The 22,332-nt window shown below is 40.8% G+C and overlaps 1 protein-coding gene across 1 annotated transcript in view; it reads right to left on the bottom strand.

The window, feature by feature from the left end:
• The window catches only part of ADAM10 (ADAM metallopeptidase domain 10), a 115,432-nt gene that overhangs the window by 45,429 nt on the left and 47,671 nt on the right, over window positions 1-22,332 (bottom strand). Inside the window, exon 4 of the mRNA XM_006263841.4 lies at window positions 19,338-19,496. Within this exon, the coding sequence (XP_006263903.1) occupies window positions 19,338-19,496 (159 nt within the window). The remainder of the gene's footprint in view (window positions 1-19,337; window positions 19,497-22,332) is intronic.

Below are 22,332 nucleotides of genomic sequence, written 5' to 3'. Positions count from 1 at the left end.
GGAAGACCAGAGAAGGAGAAAGTGGAAGAAGCCTTAAGGAAATGGGAATGGAAATAAGGTGGTTAAAGCTTTAATTCCTTTAATCATTTATTGTACTTCCTTTACAATATGCCAGAAGGCCTTGAATGACCATCCTCTGAACAAAAAGGAAATGAATAGTAGCCAGCATACTAACAATAAAGGCTCATCAGCATCACCACAGATCAGCTTGAACTAAAGATATGATTTTTAGTAGCAACTGGACTGGAGAGTGCTAAAAATGCAGTGTCTAAGATTACCTCTAGATTCACATTTCTGAAGGTCAAGCCAGTACCATTTATTATATACTTAACATTGGAAATTAAACTTAAACTGAAATAAAGCGTTCCATTTCTTAATTTTTCCAAAGTCTAATTCAAAAGTTTCATTTAGCAAGTCAATAGGATTTAACTGAAAGTGTTGCTGACAACTTGCAAATTGAAATTAAAGTGACCTTTCTCTCTAACTGTATGATGATTCTAGAACTACAATAGACTACAAATATTGTTTTGTTGATGAGAGGAATGGCAGAATAAAAGCAACTAAACAGACACAATTAAAAACAAAGAGGCATTTTATGGCTCTTGGCTCATGCTTGCTCAAATAGAACTTAATTTATTAAATTCGGATTGTGCAATCTGCAGTTTTGATACTAAACAACTATGCTCTAATCACCCACATAGAAATGGAATACCAATATTTTAAAAATATTCCATTATTTTTAAAGAAATACAACTTCACAGTTCATGGAAACAAGTATAAGATGGGAGTCTTTTCTTTCAAATGAGTGGTGGTAGGAAGTTCTAATGTCTACTGACAAAAGCTAAAAGTTTTGATTCAATATGGTTTGCTAGTAAAATAAAAGCCTATCATCCAAGAAACTATTCTTTTAATTATATAATATTTATATACTATTTATCATGATTTAAATAAAAACTCAGATGTGAAAATAAGCTTTTGAGTTAAATTTACAGTTAACATGAGTCTACTTAAAGTCAATGTGCTCCTGAATTAGGCACTAGTGGCAGCAACGTTACTACATAGCTTAACACTAGAATGAGTTTTGGGGTGTTTAGTTTCTGTTTCAAAAGAATACCTTTCAAAATTAGATCGTGACTTATACCACTACACATGCCTTGAGATACAACCACTTAGTTTAAATACATTGCTAATACTGATGATAAATCCTATACTGGTGGTTTTCAACCTTGTTAGATTCCAGGCACCCTTAGAAAATGCCAGGTCTTAGCTTTCACTCTTTTTTTTGACCATGAAAAAATAATAAAAGCAATTCTTTTGTTGCAAGTAACTCAGAAAAACCACAATAGGTCAGACTTTTTTTTGATACACCATGGATTCCTATTTGAAATCTCTAGGTTTCTCTTGTGTATAATGTGTAGGTGTTTGCAAAAGTAACAGTGTTAATACTGTGTGGCACCCCATTGCACCCTTAAAAGAATTTCATGACACCCTGGTTGAGAATCAGTCCTACACTGCAGCCACTGATAGATGTTATATTTATCATATATGATTAATGCATTAATTGTACAATGAATTGTAACATGCCACACATTCAGGAAATATGTGGCTGGATAATATGGCAACCAAGATGCAAAGAGATGTTCCACATTTAACTAAACTGATTTAACATGGAACATCCTTGGGGCTAGTTTGTATCCAGTTTCAAATTGAACATGTGACACTGCATGGTTTCAGGGATCAGGAAGGCAGCAGCTCAAGGCCCTAGTTCTGATGCTGACGATCTGCTGATCACTGTCCCATGATCGAGGACACAACTGCCTTGTGCCCAATATCAGTTTGTGGCCTCAGGCTGCTTCCTGTCAGATCACATGGGGGCAGCCCTGGCTCCCCACACTCAGGGACATTTAAAGCCCTGTGCTGCAGCTGATCAGCTGTGAAGAAGGGAAACTGAATTTACAGGGCAGTATTAAATAAGCTGCATCTTAAATCCAATTATGTTTATAATCAGCTTTACTCACATGAAGGTCACAAGTTAGATTTTGTTGTGAATCTAGTACCAGCAAAGGTTATGGTAAGGTACATTTCTTTTAAAGTCCTTAAAAAGACTAAATCATTTGTTGCAGGACTTCCTTCTCTGGTAGTGAAGGAACTGAAGGGGGAGAATAAGGTGAAAGGGAAAATAAGATCAGTGTCATTGGTTCTGGTACTATATTATACTCAAACAAGATATTAACAAATAGAAAAATCATATTCCTAAATTGACAGAATGTGTCACACTTTACTTTCCATGTTTTTCTCTACCGTGGAAACACCGAATACTGAGCTTGTAGAAGAGCGTTTAAACTAGCAGGCAGACAAAGAAAACAGAGATTGAACAGGAGGGAAAGAATATTGACACTCCCTGGAATTTTCATTTCCTTTAGCAGGACGTTCTGATAAATCAGCTGTTTAGTATAACTAAGTGCTTAAACCAGTGGTTCTCAACCTTTTTAGACTCAAGGCACCCCCCTCAGTAGACTCAAGGCACCCCTCCATAACTCTGGTGAATTGAATGGCACCCCATTTCAAAAACTAATTTATTATAGTCAGGGCAGGGGAATGTGAGCTTGAGTCTGCACGTTTATGCTTATATCCTCACATCTCCCAGCACCCTTCAGAGGATCTCACAGCACCCCTGGGTGCCCTGACATTCTTGTTGAGAATCACTGACTTAAACTCTACAAGGAAATGTAATACTAGAACAATTCAGGAACAGAATCAGGATTACAAAAAACATGCAATATATTTGCTGTAGATCCAAAGTGATTTCATTAAAACTATTTTGCAAAGTTACTTTCCCAACAGCAAACATAATTCTTCGAAATACAGTCAGCTGATTCCACTGGACCTGAAAGTGTCTCACACATGTAAAAGTAGAGGTCAGGATGTGTGAGCTAAACAAAAACTTGAAGAATCACAACAATGGTAGTTTTCATGTTAAGCCTCAGTCACTGTGGATTCCATTATAGACAGTTACAAAGCAGTATACCCTGGGGAAAATAGGGATTTCAGCTTCATCAGTCAAACAGTGATTGTAGTGGTCCTCTCTGGAACTTGGTCTCTGATCAAGCTGCTAAAAGGCAGTGTTTGGCAAAAATCAGTGGGTTATCCTATGGTGCTATCTTGCAAATCTGTCACATTGACAAGTCTGAAACAAGCAGAAGTTGTCATCTGACGCTAGCGGAGTGGGTCTTAATACTGGGTGGGAGTGTTATCATTCAATTAATACAAGATATGTTTAGATACTTTCTAAAATGGCACAGCTTGGACTTCTGTATGCCAGGCTATGAGGGCTGCGCATAGTCCTCTTTGCTGTGCAAGCAACACAAGTCCCTTCCCCTAAACCACTGCCACACAGGCAAAACCCCACTGTATCCTGCTGCTACTGCACATGCCCCCCTTTCCACATAGACCCTCCCCCACTGCTGCTTTCCCCCTGCCCAATTGCTGTTACTATATAAGCATCCTGACTGCAACTGCTGTGTGAACCCCCTACTCCATCAAGACCCTCTGCTGTTGCTGCTTAATCCCCTCCTGCCCCCCCCCCACTACAAGGAGACTCTTTGTCGCTGCTGCTATGCCAGCCTGCCCTGTCTGCTGCTGTATGAGCCCCCCCTTGCACTATGTGGAGACCCCCTGCTGCTGCTGGAGCTGCACAAGCTCCACTGCTGTCGCTGTGTGACCCACCCCACAATATGTAAAGCTCCTTCTCCCTCATCCATCTCCCTCCCCTTCCCCCCCTCACTGCCGTGCAAGCCACTGCTGTCTTCCCACTGCCATACAGGCAGTGAGCTTACTAGGCCTCCTCCTGCCATGCTGCCCTGGCCCAGAGACTCTGGCTGCTGTCACAGCAGCAGGAGTGATTGGGGGGGCAGGACCCAGAGGAAGCTTGCAGGCCACACTTTTACCGAAAATTTCATAAGGACACACACAGTGATAAGATATACCTCTTTCTTCTGGCAGCTTGTGGGCTACATCTGACCCAATGATGGGGCAGAGAGGTTTGGCCACAACCACCAAAATCTGTCTCATTCTGTAGACTGAAGCAATAATAACTAGGAGAATGAATGAGGTGATGTAGGAAGCATTCTAAGAAAAGCTAAAGAGATTGCTCTGTAAGTCTTTGGAGACCCATACTGAGATCCTAGACAGGAACAGGATCTTTGGTGGGGAAGTGTGTTGCAGTCTCCAAAAAAACTCAATACCATAAGAAAGATAAGACCAAACATGACTATGGACAGGTGACAACCTGGAATCACTGCAAGGTGGATACTAATAAAGCCCAGCATCCAACTGCAATTGATGTCTGTGCTATCAAGACAGAGAAGCTGATTCAAAACTTTCTGGACTGTCCAAATCAAGAACTTCTTCCATGTTAAAGAGTGGATTTTTTCTGGTACAAATTTCCTGGTTTTGCACCAGGATTTTCTGAATCCTTAAGAATGGTTCTATCGCTAGAACGTGGGCATCTAACACACACACCATCAAATGCACTGACTGGTTATCTGCTTGCAGTTTTGAAAGAGCAGATGCAGGCACTCTGGAAGCTGGATTATACCTGACTGCTGTAACAAGCCATTCTACCAGAATTAATGGGGTTTTGTATTTTTTTTTTTTATCTTGAAAAAAAATCACCCAATTATTCAACAACATTGATAGAAAAATATACAACAAGCCTATGTGTAATAGTAACAAGAAGTCAGCTGGTAGTGACCTAGACTCAGGCCTTCTCTGGAACATGAAGATCTCACATTGCCATCTTTGTAGGCAAAGTATATAAGGAGAAATTACCATTAAACTGAGTATTACTGGTACTTCCAAAAAAGGATCCACACAAATACTGGTTGGTTGCTAAACTTCCTAAAAAGGCAGTCAAGTTCATGCCAACTCCCAGGAGGTAAGGAGTGTTGCCCTGATCTAAGGGTATCAATTCTAGCACTCAATGGCTTTCAGAGAAAGGAGGATTAGACATCTCTCCTTGTTTGGGCAGCACATGGTCATTGCAGTGTCTGTATTATATTTTCAAGGACAAGACTGAATATCATGTCAACTATTCTACTGACTAAACTCTAAAATATTCAGATGTAGGACTATGTCATTTGAGGACCAAGTTCCTCATATTTGTAGATGGTCTGAAGTAAACTCCTAACATCTCCCTAAGCAGACTCTCCTTATACCTGAAGAAGGGTGTTTGTGCCCAAAAGCTTGCAAAGAACAATTTTTCCAACTATTTAGTTGGTCTAATAAAAGATATCACATCGACCCAAAGAACCTTGCCTGCTTATGTCCTTAGACCAACAGAGATGCAACCAACACACCTATTACATCTCCCTAATGCATTTGTGATCAGTCTTTGCTGGAAAAGGTATTGGAGAGGAGACTCCTTCCTGCATGTCACAAAAGTTCTAACCACCAATCCAGTTCTACAATAACCTTATGAAAATAATAAAGCTGTTTGCTGGGTACTTCAATGGAAAAAAGACTGACTTGACCAGAGGTGAAGGAGATCATGGTAAAGCTAAGCAAGAAGCATCACATAGATGCACATTAACCATATGTTTGATACTTAGTGCTTATATTGTCGTAGCTGGTTCGATCTGTTTGAGTAGGAGTTCTTGCAGCAATCGGACCCTTTCCAGTTTGAGCCACTCTCTGTTTTCCCCACATGCTTGCAAGGATCTCGGTAGCTTTGCCCCTTTGTCAGGCTGACCCTCTGGCCATGGAGCCGAGATCAGGAACGCATCTAGTGCGGACTGCTGAGACCAGAGGATGGTGAGGGCTCACAGGCATTGAGCAGGGAAAAGAGAGCGTGAAAACATACACTAAAATATACTAGTCAGTTCACACATCTCTCAGCTATTGCTTCAGGTACTATTCACTTCCGCAGTGCACTATTCACATCCACATACTCTCATTCAACTGAAAACATCTTCTTGAGATAAATGGGGTCAGAATTTCCGACAGAAGTATAGATCCCTTTCCTTTTGTTTGTTATTGGGTATTTTTAAGTACAGATCTAATGTAGTCACTTTGTATTTTACAGATGATACAGACACGCCTCAGTCCCACCACTCTCCCACTGCCAAAAGGTCTCCAAGCTTACCAGATATTAGGATAGGCAAGGGGAAGAGTATAGTTGGTGTTAGTGGTCCCTGAGCAATAATCCTAAAATGGAAGAGATGGAGCACTCAAAATGAAATGCGGATAAAAACAGTCAGGTGGGGGTTCAGAGCTATCCAGCAGGAATACTGGGAACTTTAGCTCCATCCCACCAAAAATGCCTCTAACTAACACCTAAAGATTATCTTTATGTTCATGTAGCAGAGGCAGAGAGGGAAAGAGGCACAGGAAGGTGTGTGTGCGTGAGTGCAAAAGGGAACACAGCCCTCTATGAATACCCAAGTAGATTCTGCTTAACTCTTAAAAATCTGGCTATATGAAGGGGAGACAAGTACAAGAACAGGTGCTTCAAATCTTGTGTACTTCTTGGCATGCAAGTATTTCCTAGGGATTTCAATTAGGGCAGTGTGAAAAAGTTAGGCTTTACTGGAAGGCTTACTGAGTGCCATAAATGTTAATGACAGTAGGCTAGAAGTCTTTAGAAGACTGGGTAGATTTGCACCTTACAAAAGATGTACAGCATAAGATTTAATAAGCAGAAGGCTTACTTCTTTAGATGCTGTGAAGGAACTGCAGAAGCAGAGTTTCTAAATAGATTTCAAAGGGTAGGGAAGGGTGGAAGGAGAAGGGAACACTGCTGAGAGAGGCAAGGTGGGTAGGAGAGAGAAAAAAGCAGTTAACTCACTGAAGAATATAGGGGTTATAAAAGATAATCCAGATAATGGAATAAAAATCCATAGTCTTAGTTTAGATCACATTTAACACAATCAAATCTGTGGATGATTTCTTGTTCCACAATTTCCTATTCAAGTACTTTTTAAAAAGTTTTGTTTAAAAACTGCCACACTGAGGTTGGAAATGGAATGCCTGATCCCTTCTACACGTGCAAGTAAAGACACGATTAGATTTAATCCATGATCCACACAATCACGCCTCCTGCCATGCCACACATGCATGGTAGGAGATGCAACTGTGGGACTGTGCATTAGAAACAATCATACCCCACTGTTGGTGTAGGAGGAGCCTGATCCTGGGGTCTCCCTGCATTGGCAAGAAGGAGACACCCACAGCTGGAAGCCCTCTTTGCTAAGGGGGCTCACAGCTGTGGGGGCCATGTGTAGCCAAGACCGAGAGCCCCGCAGTTGTGGGGCGCAATCAGGACCCAGAGCCCCATCAGGTGCAAGACTCTCAGTCTGGCTGCTGCTAAGGTGCAGCTGGGAACCAAGTCCTGTGTGGGCCCAGGCTTTTTACAGATCCCCAAGCCTTAGGAATCACAGCTGGTCAGAGCATTTTGTCGTGTGATAGCTCCTTTACATGTGTACCTGGTCTCAAGGTAATTGCATAATTAACCAGCTAACTGTGCGATACCCGTAACATATAGAGGAAGCCTTTAAGCCCTAAAACTTCAAAATCTGAATGGTTAATTCAGTCTTTTTAGATTAATAACAGAAATAAACAGCAGGAAAGCAGGTTCTTGGTCTCTTATTTAAAAAATGTTGTAAACAAAGGGAAATTGTTACTAGAAAATAGGAATTTATGGGTGAGCTGGATGGACTAGAAGGTATTAGCAGATTTCACATACATAAATTTTAAATCAAACCCTGTAAGGAGGCAACAAACTGACTATGCCACAGTGCCTTATACATGCTCAGCATATTTCAAAGTCTTGATTCTTATATAGAACACTATAATTAAAATCTGAGTTTTAATAACCAGCCAAGAAGTGCAATATATTGCATGGAGTTCCATCATTCCTTCAGGAAAATGACTGCTCTCCATTTTCTTTACTATACAACCACTTTTCTAAAAGTTTGCTACATTGGCGTAATAGAATTTCTTGTAGTCATCACTTGTGTGTTAAGTATTGCATGTTTTTTGACCAATGTCTTGGTCAGGTTCATAATCATTTACTGCTTTTGCTGGAAAACAAATAGGAGATTGGCTTTTTTTATTATTACTATTTAAACTACCACATTTGCCCACTAACTTCTATAAAATTTCTTCTGCAGTCACACTGGTTGCCACTAAGGTTTTGGCTGTTTCAGAACTGATTCATATTGTTCAAGAGAACCTTTAAAATGGCCTGTTGAACAGCACTGATAAAAGAAATTTCTCCCAGTTACCAGATCACACAGAACATAGGATGCTTCTCCTTCACATCAGGAAACAATATCACAGATGAGAAGGCTAAGAACATTATTATGGTTTCCTTCAGTTCAGGAAAATATCTTCCTCCCTCAAAGCAAAATGCTTACACTTTCAAGGGGGTAGTTACAGTTGTGAAATGACTATATGTTAAGTAGCGCTTCAAGTGTGAACAAGAAAATTCTGCAGTGTTTGGTCCTGAGGGCAATTCCTACCAGCATCTCAGACTTGGGCAGCACTCCAGTCTCAAATGCCATATGAGGCAGTTCCCCTCTGGCTTCCCACTTCGAAGCAGCCCCTGACACAGAACTGTTCAGCAAAAGCACGCACATTTTTGCCCAAGGATGACTAACTCCAGTGATGGAAGAACACCCTCAACCCTTCACCCTTACCCACATAAGCCAAGGAAGCATCTGGACCTCCTCACTTAATCTAAACAGGAAGTAATCTAGCCAGCAATGTGCAGAATAAATACTTTGAGCCATCAAAACTATCAACCTACGAATATAATTATTTTTTGTTATCTTATCCATCTTACTTGCAAAGACTATATGTGAATATGCATCAAGAATCCTTTCTTACTTAGTATCTAGTTACAGCATTAATATTCCAAGCTATGGGGCACAACAACTATGAGGTGCTAATGACATCAGCAACAAGTGATACTGTAAGTAAAAAAGAGCTTCTGCTAAGTCTGAAAACCAACTGTAATATCTGACTGTTGAGCACAAATCCAAGTTGGTCCTGAATTTTAATTCTTATTGTTACTTAGTGCAACCAGCTAACCAATGTGTTTGACTACTTGAAATAAACTGGAGCCACACTACTAAAAGGTATTCAAGACACCAAATACCCATTGAAAATCAATTGCAGTTTAGCACCCAAATGCTTTTAAAAGAATCTACTCTCTGTATATCTTTGACTGGAAGTGAGAAAGCAATTTAAGAAAGTTTACATTTTATTATTTAAGCTTGCAATAAGGTGGATTTTTTTTAAACTCACAATGGGCTTACTATAACAATTACATCAAAAATATTTTGTTGGAGGATTATAAGAAGCAGGCAGAGAAAGTAAGCAACTAAAAACCACAACCTGTAAAGGTTTAAATTATTCATGATGGATAATTCAAAGCTCATTTAAGTGGTTGACTCACCAAAACTTAAGAGGTTTATTACTTTTTTTCCCCCTAAAAAGTTAGGAGTATACACTTTTTCCAAACAGACCATCAAAATTATAATTTTTTTTCTTTTTTTTTTTTTTTTATAATTTACAGTGAAAAGCTCCGAGACAGCTTTGCTCATCCACATTTATTCTGAGGAAATTTGAATCATTTTATATTTAATAATGAAACTCAAAAATATTTTAGTTTCCATATTTAAAATCAAGATATGAACTGAAATCCTGACAGTGTGGAAATAACTGGTTTCCCCCTCCCCACCAAAAATCAATCCATCAATGAATGAGGCTAATTTGCATTATACTGGCTACGAGTTATAAAACAGTTTGTTCGGGAGCGGCTCAGAAGTCCAAAATCATTCATCTTGCATTTCAAAGTCATGAATAGAAGGCTGCCTTCCACTGGTCACCACATCCACTGTAACATGGACAAAAGCCTTCTTATAAAATTGACAATATAATCCCCACTTACAAAAAAAGCTTTTGTTTCACTATTGAAAAAGACCTCATTGAGATGCTAATCATATGTTGCATTGTGGTTCCTAGAAGGCAGTAAAAAGCATATTGTTTCAAAATGCTGAAACATGGGTGACCAAAAATATTCTAACTTTAAGCAAAGATTCCTTTCACTCCCCCACAAACTCTCCCAAATTCACAGAGTCTACCTTGTTGTTTTTCTCCAGTGTAAGTTACTGCTAAGACAGTTTGCCTCTATTACATGAGACCTAGCATTTAGATTACAGCAAAGGAAACAAGTTTGTATGCTATTCTTTCAAGTTTAGCAGTTGCATAAAGCTCATTTAAACTACAGTCACAAAATTACTAGCAATGTTAAAGTTGCACATGCTACAGGCACAGAACGTTTACATCTCACTAAAGCTCTCCAAGGCAACATCTCCAATATTATAGAGAGTTCTTTGAATATCAGAAATAGAGAACATGGTAAACTACTTACAACAAAACAAAATCAAAGAAGTTACCACAGGATCTAGCTTTTCTTTAGATTCTTCATTATCAGAAAGTGGCCAAGATTTTCTATGAAGGTTGCCAATCGTTAATTCCTCTATCAATTTTAGGCATTTAAAAAAAACGCAAAAAACCCTATTTTCAAGAATACTGAGCAAGGGGCTGATTTTAGGCAATCATCTAAAAATATCTGCTGTTTCTAACTTTAACGGCTTTTTTCCCCTATGGTTAGAGAAAGCTTTTCCAAATTGAACCAAACATAAACCAAAAATATACTGCCTGCATAAATAGTTAGAGATACGTCCTGCTCGCATTCAATTTAATAAGACTGTAATCAAGCATAATGCATCCCTAGTTCTCCTTCTCAAATCATTCATCTGCTCCTCTGATAGAGATTACTTTTAAGACACCCATAACAACTTTCCTAAGATTACCAAACATACATCTTTTTAAAAGTACACTGTATTGCCCAATATTTAATTTAAACTCTGCCCTAAGAATTTTAAAATTCAGCACAGAATTAAGAGACATACTGAATTATGTGCTCTTGAATAAACATATGTTAAAAGACTCATTTTAAGTGACAACCATAACACCTCTAATAAGTCTGCTGCTTTCCCCTTGGCCTTTTTTAATTCTTGAATGCCTTTTTCCACCTATAATTGCTTCTCCTGTTCCTTATTACAGTGCAAATGCTATAGCACACAGCTGGGAAGGCAATCAGCTGTCTTAAATGTCAATATTCCTCCTCAACAAACCTCTTGAGATGTGAAATAATATATGTTGTGACTTTTCTTGTGGAAGTTAAGAGTTGTATTTGTTTTGTTGCTAGCCTGTGAAGATAGTTCGGGCCTGAATGTATGTCTCTTCCATGGTAACATGATACACTACCTACACAAACTGTAAGAGTCAAAATTCACTAAGTTTACCAATATATACACTTGAAATTCATGGTATATTCAGTTTATGAAATAGGAAGAGCCACATAGCCAGCTAACTTCATAAGAAGAACGAAGTGCTCACAGTCCATTTAAAATTATATAACTTGGGTATTTGTTTTAGGTACAGTACTCATGTATTAGGTGGGAAAGGAATGGCAGGAGAGGCCAACATTGTACATGACAATGTTAGCATGATGGGAAAAGGCACAGTATGTGTAAAGCTTAAACAATAGCCGTGAAACAGAAACTTTATAAGAAATGCAGTCACAAGATCAGTGGAATTTAAAAAGATTTTAACATTAAAAGAAATTAGTAAAAAAAAGAAAGGAGGGGGGGAGGGATAATGGAATGACTGAATTTTTAGCTAATCTGCAAAAGAACAAAAGATCACATAAAATAAACTTGAAATATTATCATTGTAACAATGGTCCTGATGGCATTTCTCACACGTTCTTGATTCTTCTTTACTATATGATCATATGGCTAAAGTTTTATCAACAGTTCGTTCATAGATTACTGTGGTACGAAGTGTATGGTTCACGTGATCTTGCTGGACATTCTTCACTGATATTCACATCAGACAACCTGCCTCCTACACACAAGCAAAATAATCTTCTGGCTTGGAGAAACTACTTTTTGTATACATGCTACATGAGACGCATTCATGATGCCTGCTCTGTTATTAAAACAGGTAGATACAAGCATCATCTCAGGTCTGTGATTTACAAACTTGACAAGAGGATTCAGTTAAACAACTCCCATTTATGATAATTTTTTTTAACGTGTCAAGTCACTGATATCTCCATAGTCCTGGCTTCTGTTGACATTGGGGAGCCATGCTAGGATCTCAGTAGCTTGTTTCTGGTCATGAATAGCCTTGGAAAGTTTGCAAAGCCTCTCTCTATGAGATGACAGAAAATAATAACAGTATTGCAGGTATCTGGGCACCTTGAATTCTCCAACTATGGCAACTGAAATGAAAACAAGAGTAGCTGGTCTCATCTGGTGATCTAAAGTAGAAGAGTCCTGGATCCACATGGTATCCTGTGAGCTACTTTTGCAACTGATGCATAAAGATTCTGAAGTAAGTGACAACCGTTCAGAGGCCCAGTGAGAACTAATAGGTAGGAAGCTGCTTACTGCAAAAGTGCTCCAGCAACCTTCTGCTGGGATCTTATCCTGTGACCTGCCACTTGGGCTACCTGGCTCCCTGATAAAGTCAGGACCATGCTTGGTTCTCCCAGGAGACTTCAATCACCCTGACACCTGTTGCGAGGGCAATATAGCAGTGCATAAGTAATCCAGGAAATTTTTGGAGTGTTGATGTCAACTTCCTGGTGCAAGTGTTGGAGCAGCCAACTAGGGGCCATGCTCTTCTTGACCAGCTGCTCACAAACAGGGAAGAACTGGTGGGAAATGTAGTAGTGGATGGCAGCTTGGACAGCAGTGACCGTGAGATGAATGAATTCAAGATCCCAAGGAAACGAAGGAAGGAGAGCAGCAGAGTCAGGACCTTGGACTTCAGAAAAGCAGACTTCGACTCATTCAACAAACTCATGGGAAGGATCCTGTGGGAAGCCAGACTGAGGGGGAGAAGAGTTCAGGCGAGCTGGCAGTACTTTAAAAGAAGCCTTACTGAGAGTGCAGGAACAAACCATCCCAATGCACAGGAAGACTAGCAAGGATGGCAGAAGACCAGCTTGGCTTACCAGGGAACTATTCAGTAAACTAAGTCATAATAAGGGAGTTTATAAGAAGCTGGAACTTGAACAAATAAATAGGGAGGAGTATAAAAGCATTGTTCAGGCATACAGGGATGAAGTCAAGAAAGCCAAAGCACAATTGGAGTTGCAGAAAGCAAGGGATGGGAAGGGTAAACAAGAAGGGTTTCTACAAGTATTTTGGTAGCAAGAGGAGGATTGTGGAAAGTGTGGTTACCTTACTGAACGGGGGAAGCAACCTTGTGACAGAGGATGCAGGAAAAAGGCCAAAGCACCCCATGCCCTTTTCACCCTAGTCTTCACAGGCAAGGTCAGCTCCCAGACCACTGGCACCAGGCAGCACAGTCTGGGGTGGAGGCGAGCAGCCAACAGTGGTGAAAGAACAGGTTAGGGACTATTTAGAAAAGCTGGACATGTACAAGTCCATGGGGCCAGGCAGGATGCACCCAAGGGTGCTGAGGGAGTTGGCTGCTGAGACTGCAGAGCCACTGGTTATCATCTGTGAAAACTCATGGTGATCAGGAGAGGTCCTGGATGATTGGAAAAGGACAAATATAGTGCCCATCTTTAAGAAAAGGAAAAAGGAGGTTCTAGGGAGCTACAGACCATTCAGCCTCACCTCAGTCCCTAAAAAAAGTCATGGAACAGATCCCTCAAGGAATCCATTTCTAAACTCTTGGAGAAGAAGGAGATTAGGAGCAATCAGCACAGATTCACCAAGGGAAAGTCATGCCTGACCAACCTGATTGCCATCTATGATGAGGTGACTGGCTCTGTGGATGTGGGAAGACTGGTGGATGTGATATATCTCGATTTTAGTAAGGCTTTTGATACAGTCTCCCCACAACGTTCTCGCAGGCAAGCTAAGGAAGTACAGGCTGGATGAACGGACTATAAGGTGGACAGAAAACTGGCTGGAGCATTGAGTTCAGAGGGTAGTATAATCAATGGCTCAATGTCTAGCTGGCAGCCAGTACCAAGTAAAGTGCCCCAGGGGTCAGTCCAGGGGCCAGTTTTGTTCAAGGTCTTCATCAATGACCTGGAAGATGGCATACAGTGCACCCTCAGCAAGTTGCAAGCTGGTGGGAGTAACAGATATGCTGAAGGGTAGAACAAGGATTCAGAGTGACCTAGACAAGTTGGAGGATTGGGCCAAAAGAAATCTCATGAGGTTCAACAAGGACAAATGAAAAGTCCTGCACTTAGGATGGAAAAATCCCATGCACCAGTACAGGCTGGGGGCTGACTGCCTGGCCAGCAACTCTGCAGAAAGGGACCTGGGGGTTACAGTGGACAACCAGCTGAATATGAGCCAGCAGTGTGCCCTTGTTGCAAAGAAGGCTAATGGCATACTGGGCTGCACTGGTAGGAATGTTGCCAGTATGTCAAAGAAAGTGATTATTCTTTTCTATGCAGCACTGGGGAGGCTACATCTGGAGTACTATGCTGTTTTGGGTCCCCGATTACAGAAAGAATGTGGACAAATTGGAGAGCCCCCCTCCAAAAATACTGAGGGATCTGGGGGGACATGACTTATGAGGAAAAACTGAGGGGATCTGATAGCAGCCTTCAACTACCTGAAGGGGGGGGCTCAAAAGAAGATGGAGCTGTACTGTTCTCAGTGGTGGCAGATGACAGAACAAGAAGCAATGATCTCAAGTCGCAGCAAAGGAAGTTTAGGTTAGATACTAGGAAGCACTTTCTCACCAGGAGGGTAGTAAAACACTGGAAGAGGTTAGCCAGAGAGGTGGTGGAAGTTCCATTCTTGGGGGGTTTTAAGACCCGAATAGACAAATCCTTGGCTAGGAAGATCTAGTTAGGGATGGTCCTGCTCTGAGCAGGGGGTTGGACTAGATGAACTCCTGATGTCCCTTTCAGACCTCATTTTCTATGATTCTATGCTGTGACCAGTCATTGCTGTGACATTATTTTTTGTTCACAACAGCGAGAGCAGAAGATAAATGTCAGCCTCTTAGTAGAAATGGATGCATGCCTAGATTACATGGAAATCCTCTTGTGGGGCAAGGTTCTGGAAGCCTGTACAGATGAGGGATGGCACAAGGAATACACTAGTCCACACAAGGCAAGGCAAAAATGCAGCTGCTGTCCAATATGGAGCATATGCCAAATCACCATGAAAAGGGTTCTAAAGGAAAAGAAATAATGAGAAATTCACAAGGAAACAAAGGAAGAAACCTTGAGTGAAAATTTGGGTTTTGGGTTAAGGAGCATTCCCCCCTCCCCAGCTGTAGCTTGGGAAAGGTAGAACAAAGTAGAGAGTATGCAAGGGAAGGCTGAGCTCATCTTCCAATTTGGCCCTTTCTGCTGATGAAGCAGAGCTGAGGACACTCATAAGTGATCATGGTTGGAGAAAAGCCAAGAGCCATGGAGGGACTTCAATTTTTTTCTTCAGTCCCATCAGTCCAAGGCAAGTTCCATTTAATTCAATGTACACAGCTTGGCCACAAAATATGAAAATAAAATGAATGTTCAAGTCCAGTACTTTGTGTTCGAGTAGAAACCACACTGTTGTCAGAAAAGGACCCATTCAAAAGCAAGTTTATACACTGAACTGTTTTTTTAAATGCTATTTCAGGAGCTACCTGGCACAGGCTTTTAAATTAAGCGGTGCTGTCCCAGCTTGTGTCCTAAGAATCTTTAATTCTTATAACCAAAAGAATCTGCAAGGTAAAGGCTAGTGGGATGAAAGTCTAATAAACAGATAATCCGGGGACAGTCAAAATTTTTTTAACTTTTTTTTTTTTTTTATTCAAATCCTCCCAACAAAGGTCAACTATCAGATGACATGCATGACTAACAGTAAGGACAGAACAGGAGACAGGCCTCAAGTAAGGAAAAAACAGGTTAGAGATTACCAAGATGAGTATTTTCAAATAAACAGGGCTGGATGTAATTCATCCTGAAGTATTTAAGAAATTGGTTCAGGTTATTGCAGAGGCATTGGCTATTGCCTTTGAGAACTATTGGAGATCAGAAGAAGCTCCAGAAAGTTGGAAAGTGGCAAGTATTCTGCCCATTCTTTAAAAAAAGGGAAACAAGGATGATGCAAGAAATTAGAGCAGTCAGTCTAACCTCAATATTTGGGAAGATACTGGAGTATATTCTGCAAAGAATCTATTTCTGAACACACAAAGTGATAAGGAACAGCTAGCACGTACTTGTCGGGAACAGGTTCTGCCTAAATAACAGGCCTGTGTGAAGCGGCTAGTATTTGCTTCAGATTTGGCCAATTTGGGAGACAGCGATTCGATTCTGTTGCCACCGGGTCCTGCTGCCAGCTCCTCTCCAGCTTTGATAGGCAGCCACTAGCAGGTAGTAATTTTCTACATTTTAGAATGGCCTGGCAGGCCGGATCCTGCCCACAGGCTGTATTTTGCCCGCCCCTGCTGTATCCAATGACACTCTCTCAAGTATTCTTAGGAAATACAGACTAAATCAGTGATTCTCAACCAGAATGCCTTGAGTGGGGTGCTGCGAGATGCCACACAGTGTTAGCTCTGGTAGGCGTGCAAACATGAATCACAAGATAGTCCCAGAAGTTTCAAATAGGAATCTATAGTGTTAAAAAAAAATATTCTGACCTGTTGTGGTCTTGGAGTTGTTTGCAACAGAATTGCTGTATTATTTTTCCACAGTCAAAAAAATGAATTAAAACTAAGAGGTGGCATTTTCCAAGGGATCCCTTCTGTCTGAAAAGGTGGAGAATCACTGGGCTAGATGAAATTGCTGTAACTGATGGGAACACCATGCTCAAGAGTTGTCATCAATGCCTCAATGTCTGCTTGGGAGGAGATAACAAGCGGGGCTCTCCAGGGTTCTGTCCTGGGTCTGGTACTGTTCAATATCTTCATTAATGACTTGCAGGATGGAAGTCATTGAGCGCACACTTAGTAGAGATATGCAGATGACACTAAGGAGAAGGAGGTAGCAGATAGTTCAGAGGAGAGGATTAGGATTAAAATCAACCTTAATGCATCAGTGAAATACGTGAAACAAGTGGGATGAATTGCAATAAAGACAAGTGCAAAGTACTGTACTTCAGAAGGATCAATCAGATATACCAAGACAAAATGGGAGAACAACTGGCTAGGCTACAATGGTACAGAAAAGGGCCTGGGGGTTAAAGCAGACTAAGATGAAGGGATCAGCTGAAGTGTAGTACAGTATTATTGCAAAAAGTCAAGAGCATACTGGGTACAATGACAGGAGTGTTGCATACAAGTTGCAGGAGGTGATTCTTCCCTTCCATTCAGCACTGCTGAAGTCTCACCTGCAGTACCCACCTTTGTGAACTACACTTCAAGAAAGACATGGACAAATTGGAAAGAGTAAAGAAGAAAGCAACAGTGATTGGAAGGAATTTTACCCCATGGTCAGATTGGTATGGACTGTGGGGATTTTTGCCTTCCTCTGTAGCAGGGATGCGTCAGTCTTCCTTGGATCTGACAAGCATATTTTAACAACCCTTGAAGCACCAGAATACTGCCCACCATTGTTCCCCTGCTTTGCTGGTGGCAGGTTAGGGTGCTGTGTCTAGTGGCTGTGACAGGGCTGACTCTACAGTTTTAGCAACAGGTTTGACAAGGATTTGTTTAGGATGCTTTGGATAAGGATGTTCCTGCCTCAGGCACAGGGTTGGACTAGATGACCTCCAGAGGACCCTTCCAGCCCTGCTTCTCTATGACTATGAAAGATTATAAAAACTGGGGGTATCCAATCCCAACAAGACTGTGGGAAATTGAGGGAAATTTGACTAAGGGAAATCTAATAACAGCCTACAAATACAAACTGTTACAGAGAAGATGGTGACAGACCAGTGGTACTCAAGCGTTTGGTCCCACAGGCCAGATGAGTGGCATGGCAACAGCCCCACCCAACAAGGATTGGACCTTGTGCTGCTTTCACCCACTAGAGATCAGACCCTGCACTGCCTGGTCCACTCTCTGGTCTAGCACGCAGGTCCACTCTCTGATCTGTAGGTTCCTCACACATACAGAAATGTGACAGCTGGGAAGCAACAACCACTCCCTTGCTGCCAAATTTTTGGACCTGTTGGAAGCCCCATGGGTCAGATGATGGAGCTCTGGGGCCAAATTTACCCCATGGCTTGGGTGGGAGTTGAGCAACCCTGTGACACTATTCTCTGCTTACAAGGAGACAGGACAACAAACAATGGGCTTATATTGAATCAAGGAAAACTTAAGTTGGATACTGGGAAGAACTTCCAAATTCTGAGGATGATTAAATACTGGAATAAATTACTTAAAGATCACAGAACTTCCATCACTGGAAGTTTAAGTGCAAGTTAGGCAAACTTTTGACCTGGATGGTTTAACACAAGGATGATCATGTATTAAGAAGGAGGTCCAACTAGATCTTGCGAGATCCCTTCTAGCTTGATTTTTCCATGACACACACTATGCCACTCCCTGTCAATGGGTACATGAAAAACTAGACTTTGAAATAGGTTTTGTTTTTGTTTGTTTGGGGGGGGGGGAAGAGTTGATGGGGTTTTTTGTTTTATTATTTTTATTTATTTATTTTAACCAAACCCTGAAAAATAGCTAGACAAAATTTACTCAAAACCTAGAAGATCTCTGATATGTCAACAGCTGAAGGAGGACAAGACTTATATATTTCTCAAGTATCTTAAAACAGATACTTCAGCAAGATGCCTCAGAGCTACAAATTTCAAACAAACAATCTAGGTTGCATTGCCTGCATTTCCCCAAACTTGCACGCTAGAACATCATATGTTTGGACCTTTTAAACAGCAGTGTGAAGAAATCAAGGATGTATACACCAAGGAAAAACCGATATCTATTATTCAGATAAATTAGGTATCTCTTTCTTAAACTGCACCAAGGCAAGAGCTTTATGACTTGAGTTTCATCATCCCTTATTTTGCAGACCCCAAGAACTAATAAGAATATACCAAAGGAAGCCATTTTTAACAATGTATTTCCTAAGGGAAGGCTCTGTGTTGACTGTTTAGCAAACGTTCCACTAATACACTAATTAGATTGCTAGGAAGTTACCTCAAGTGGAAAAGTAGGGAGTAGAAGTCAATTGGTTCGACTGAAGGCAAACCTTGGACCAATCCTTTAGAGATAATCCTCATACTGAAGCTTACCAATGGTGTAAACAGTTTTTGACATTTAATAAAAATATTTTCATTTCATCTAAAGATCAAAATGGGAGTACTTACTGATATCATCTTCATGATAAATGACAGAGTGAAATGGTAGGGCTCTGTCCTTAATATATCTCTCTGCTGGCTCAACATAAAAGGTGCCACTGTGCGTCTGAATGAATCCTTCAAATCTTCCGTCAATAACAGATCCATGGCTAAAGCTTCCCTGCTCACCTATTAGAGAAGGAAGCAAGTATATTTTTAAAATAAAATTCATACTTCTCTAAAATGTTTCAAAAGAAAACATCTAAAAACCAATGCAATAAAACCAAAAAAGGTACAAACAAGCTATACAGTATGTGAGTACTATGTGATAAATCAGAAAAAATAATCCAGGTTACAGCACTAAACAATCCTTACAGATAATGTGGAATGAAAGTATTTTTAGGAGTAGGAGGAGGGGGAGATGGTGGCAATGGTGGTGGTAGGTAAAAAATTCACCAAAAATGCATAGGAGGAATTCAGGTCTAGTTTATATTAACTTCTGTAGGACTGTCAACTGACTTGTTTAAACAAGCTGATTTCTCTAGATGTAATTTTTTAAATAATTTAGTTTAGGTACATATCAACATGCATGTTTACAGTTATTACCTAAATGTTGTACATGCACACCTGAGAAGTCCTTAGTTCATTTATCAATATTTGTGTGGGGAATTAAATTTATAGTCTAGAACAGCACAAGGAATGAAAGGTAGTGCTGTCCATTGCATGCATCCAAAGGCACAATTTGGCAATCCATAAAAAGTTAGTTTTTTTTCCCCCCCTTAGACTCCATTTCTCACATGTGGTCTAAAGCCTTATATTTTGGAATGAGGCATGCTAATTATTTAATGCAATATTGTATGAATAAACTGACCAATCCTCTATTTATAAATTCTTATATCGTTTATGTGAGAATGAGTTCTTAAAGGAGTTATAAATATTCATTCATAGGGTGCAACAGTAACTACTATCCAGTTTCTTTCAAGACAAACTATATAATATGACCACAAGAGTACTTGAATTGCCTTTGACCACAGTAAATAATGATGTTTAAATCAGAACTCTACAGCAACAACAAAATCAACCCTAATATTACTTCAGTAACTAGATTTTTTCTGTAAACAATGGGGGCTTATGTTCCGTAGGCAGAAAGGTGTCAAGCTCCATAACCCGTATCAGTCAAAGTTATGCTTGCCATAGTGTGCAGAGCAGCTGAAAGCAATGTAGTCTGTGAAAAATTTTAACAAGTAGACAGTACTTGCAATTGCACTTACTTTGGGGAGGGAAGGAAGCTTACCAAGCAAGTGCCACAGTGTTAAGACCATTTAGACCAGGGGTGGGCAAAACACAGCCTGCCAACTGACTGGATCTGGCTGGCGGCTACCCCTGCAGCACTCTGCATGGTGCTAAGCCCCACCTGAGCCCATCAGGGCAGCCCACACCACAATCCCACCAGTGCCCACCATCCTGGCCCTTGGCCAGTGCATAGCTTCTGGTGGGGCAGTTCCTGGTGCAGCTGCAGCCAGCTGGGTGCTGCTTTGCTCCCCTCACTACCAGCAGGAGTTGCCTGGCTGAAGCTTCCCCACATCCAGGGCAGTGCGGCAGGGGCAGGAATGGATGAAGGAGCACTGCTGGTGCCCACCCAAAACCCCATAGGGAGTTTTAGTGAGCTGTTGCACATGGAGGGAGGGCAGTGACAGGAAAAGGAGAGTGCTGACCTGCCCACAACAACTCATCAAAACTCCAGATGCAGCCCTTGGCCCAAATAAGTGTCCACTCCAATTTAAGCCAATCTAAATCTGTAGGTCTAAAAATAATGGAAGTAACTAATATATGGCCTTCAAAAAGTTCAAGGTGGTTCATTACAGTACAATACAGACAGCATCCATGCAAAACACCTCACATTGGTGACAGTAGCAGTATGCCTTAATCTTCTTTTTCCCCAATTTTTTCATCATTTTCTCATTTTTACTCAATTTATACTTGTACATTATTGCATCTGACTTCCTTTATGAGGATGGGGACAGTCCAGCTGCAGCTATCTTACTTTCCAGATAACAACAGCTTATTCTCAGTATCCATTTATCTTTTAAAATGCAGAGATATAGGCCTGTTTTGTGCTATCAGGCTTCTATGAAGAGCTTTTATGTTAACATACTTCAGCTTCAAGCTCTACCGATCCATGAAACTTTTGAAGCAAAATAGTCATCCGAGAACAAAAGATACACTTGTGGAAGACAAGAGCAGAAAAGTTAAATATGTGAAGAAAAGTATGAAGAATACCTTAATTTTAAATCATAAAGTATACAAGATATAAGCATTCTTTCACATTCCTTGAAATTCTAGAATAATCCAGATGAATTAGCTTTTCAGAATTTTAGAATAATCAAGATAGTCCTGGTCATCTTTTAAAGATGAGCTAACTTCACAATTACCAGTAGATCACTGGATTACTGTACCGTTAAACACAATTAGAAACTTAAGTGTAGATCAGAACTGTCCAATCAACAGCCCAAAGACTGCATAGGGCCTATGAGGGGTTATTCTGTGGTCCTCACGCTCCTACTCAACTGCTCCTCCCGCCCATCACTCCAGCTACTGCAGCAGCAGCAGCCGCCAAGGACTCTTGGTTGCCCCTCACTTTTCTTGCCTTTGTGTCCTGTGCCCATATCAAGTGCCCACACTTAAGGCGTCCTCAGCATGGTGAAGCAGAGGAGAGAGGGATGCCCTCAAACACAACTGTAGTGGCAAAGAGGAGAAAAGGCCTATGTTTCACACTAAGCAGCCAGAGGCCACACTAAAAGTTTGACAGCCCTAGTGTAGACTACATAGTCTAGGGTTAAACAAGGATTAGGGCTAAATAACAATTAACCTAACACTAAATCAGAGATTCAGCTTTTAGAGAACGTAGCAAAGTCTTTAGGCCCGCTGACCAAGAGCTTAGGACTGGAAAAGCCTCAGCCCCCCAATTGTTTGTTGCAATATAAACTATACCCACTTCTACTAAGGGGTTACATCAATAGCTTCT

This window comes from Alligator mississippiensis, chromosome 11 (genome assembly GCF_030867095.1).
Source record: "Alligator mississippiensis isolate rAllMis1 chromosome 11, rAllMis1, whole genome shotgun sequence".
Classification (NCBI taxonomy): Eukaryota; Metazoa; Chordata; order Crocodylia; family Alligatoridae; genus Alligator; species Alligator mississippiensis.
Note: the sequence above shows the minus strand (reverse complement) of the source record. Positions and strands in the feature narration are given on the sequence as shown.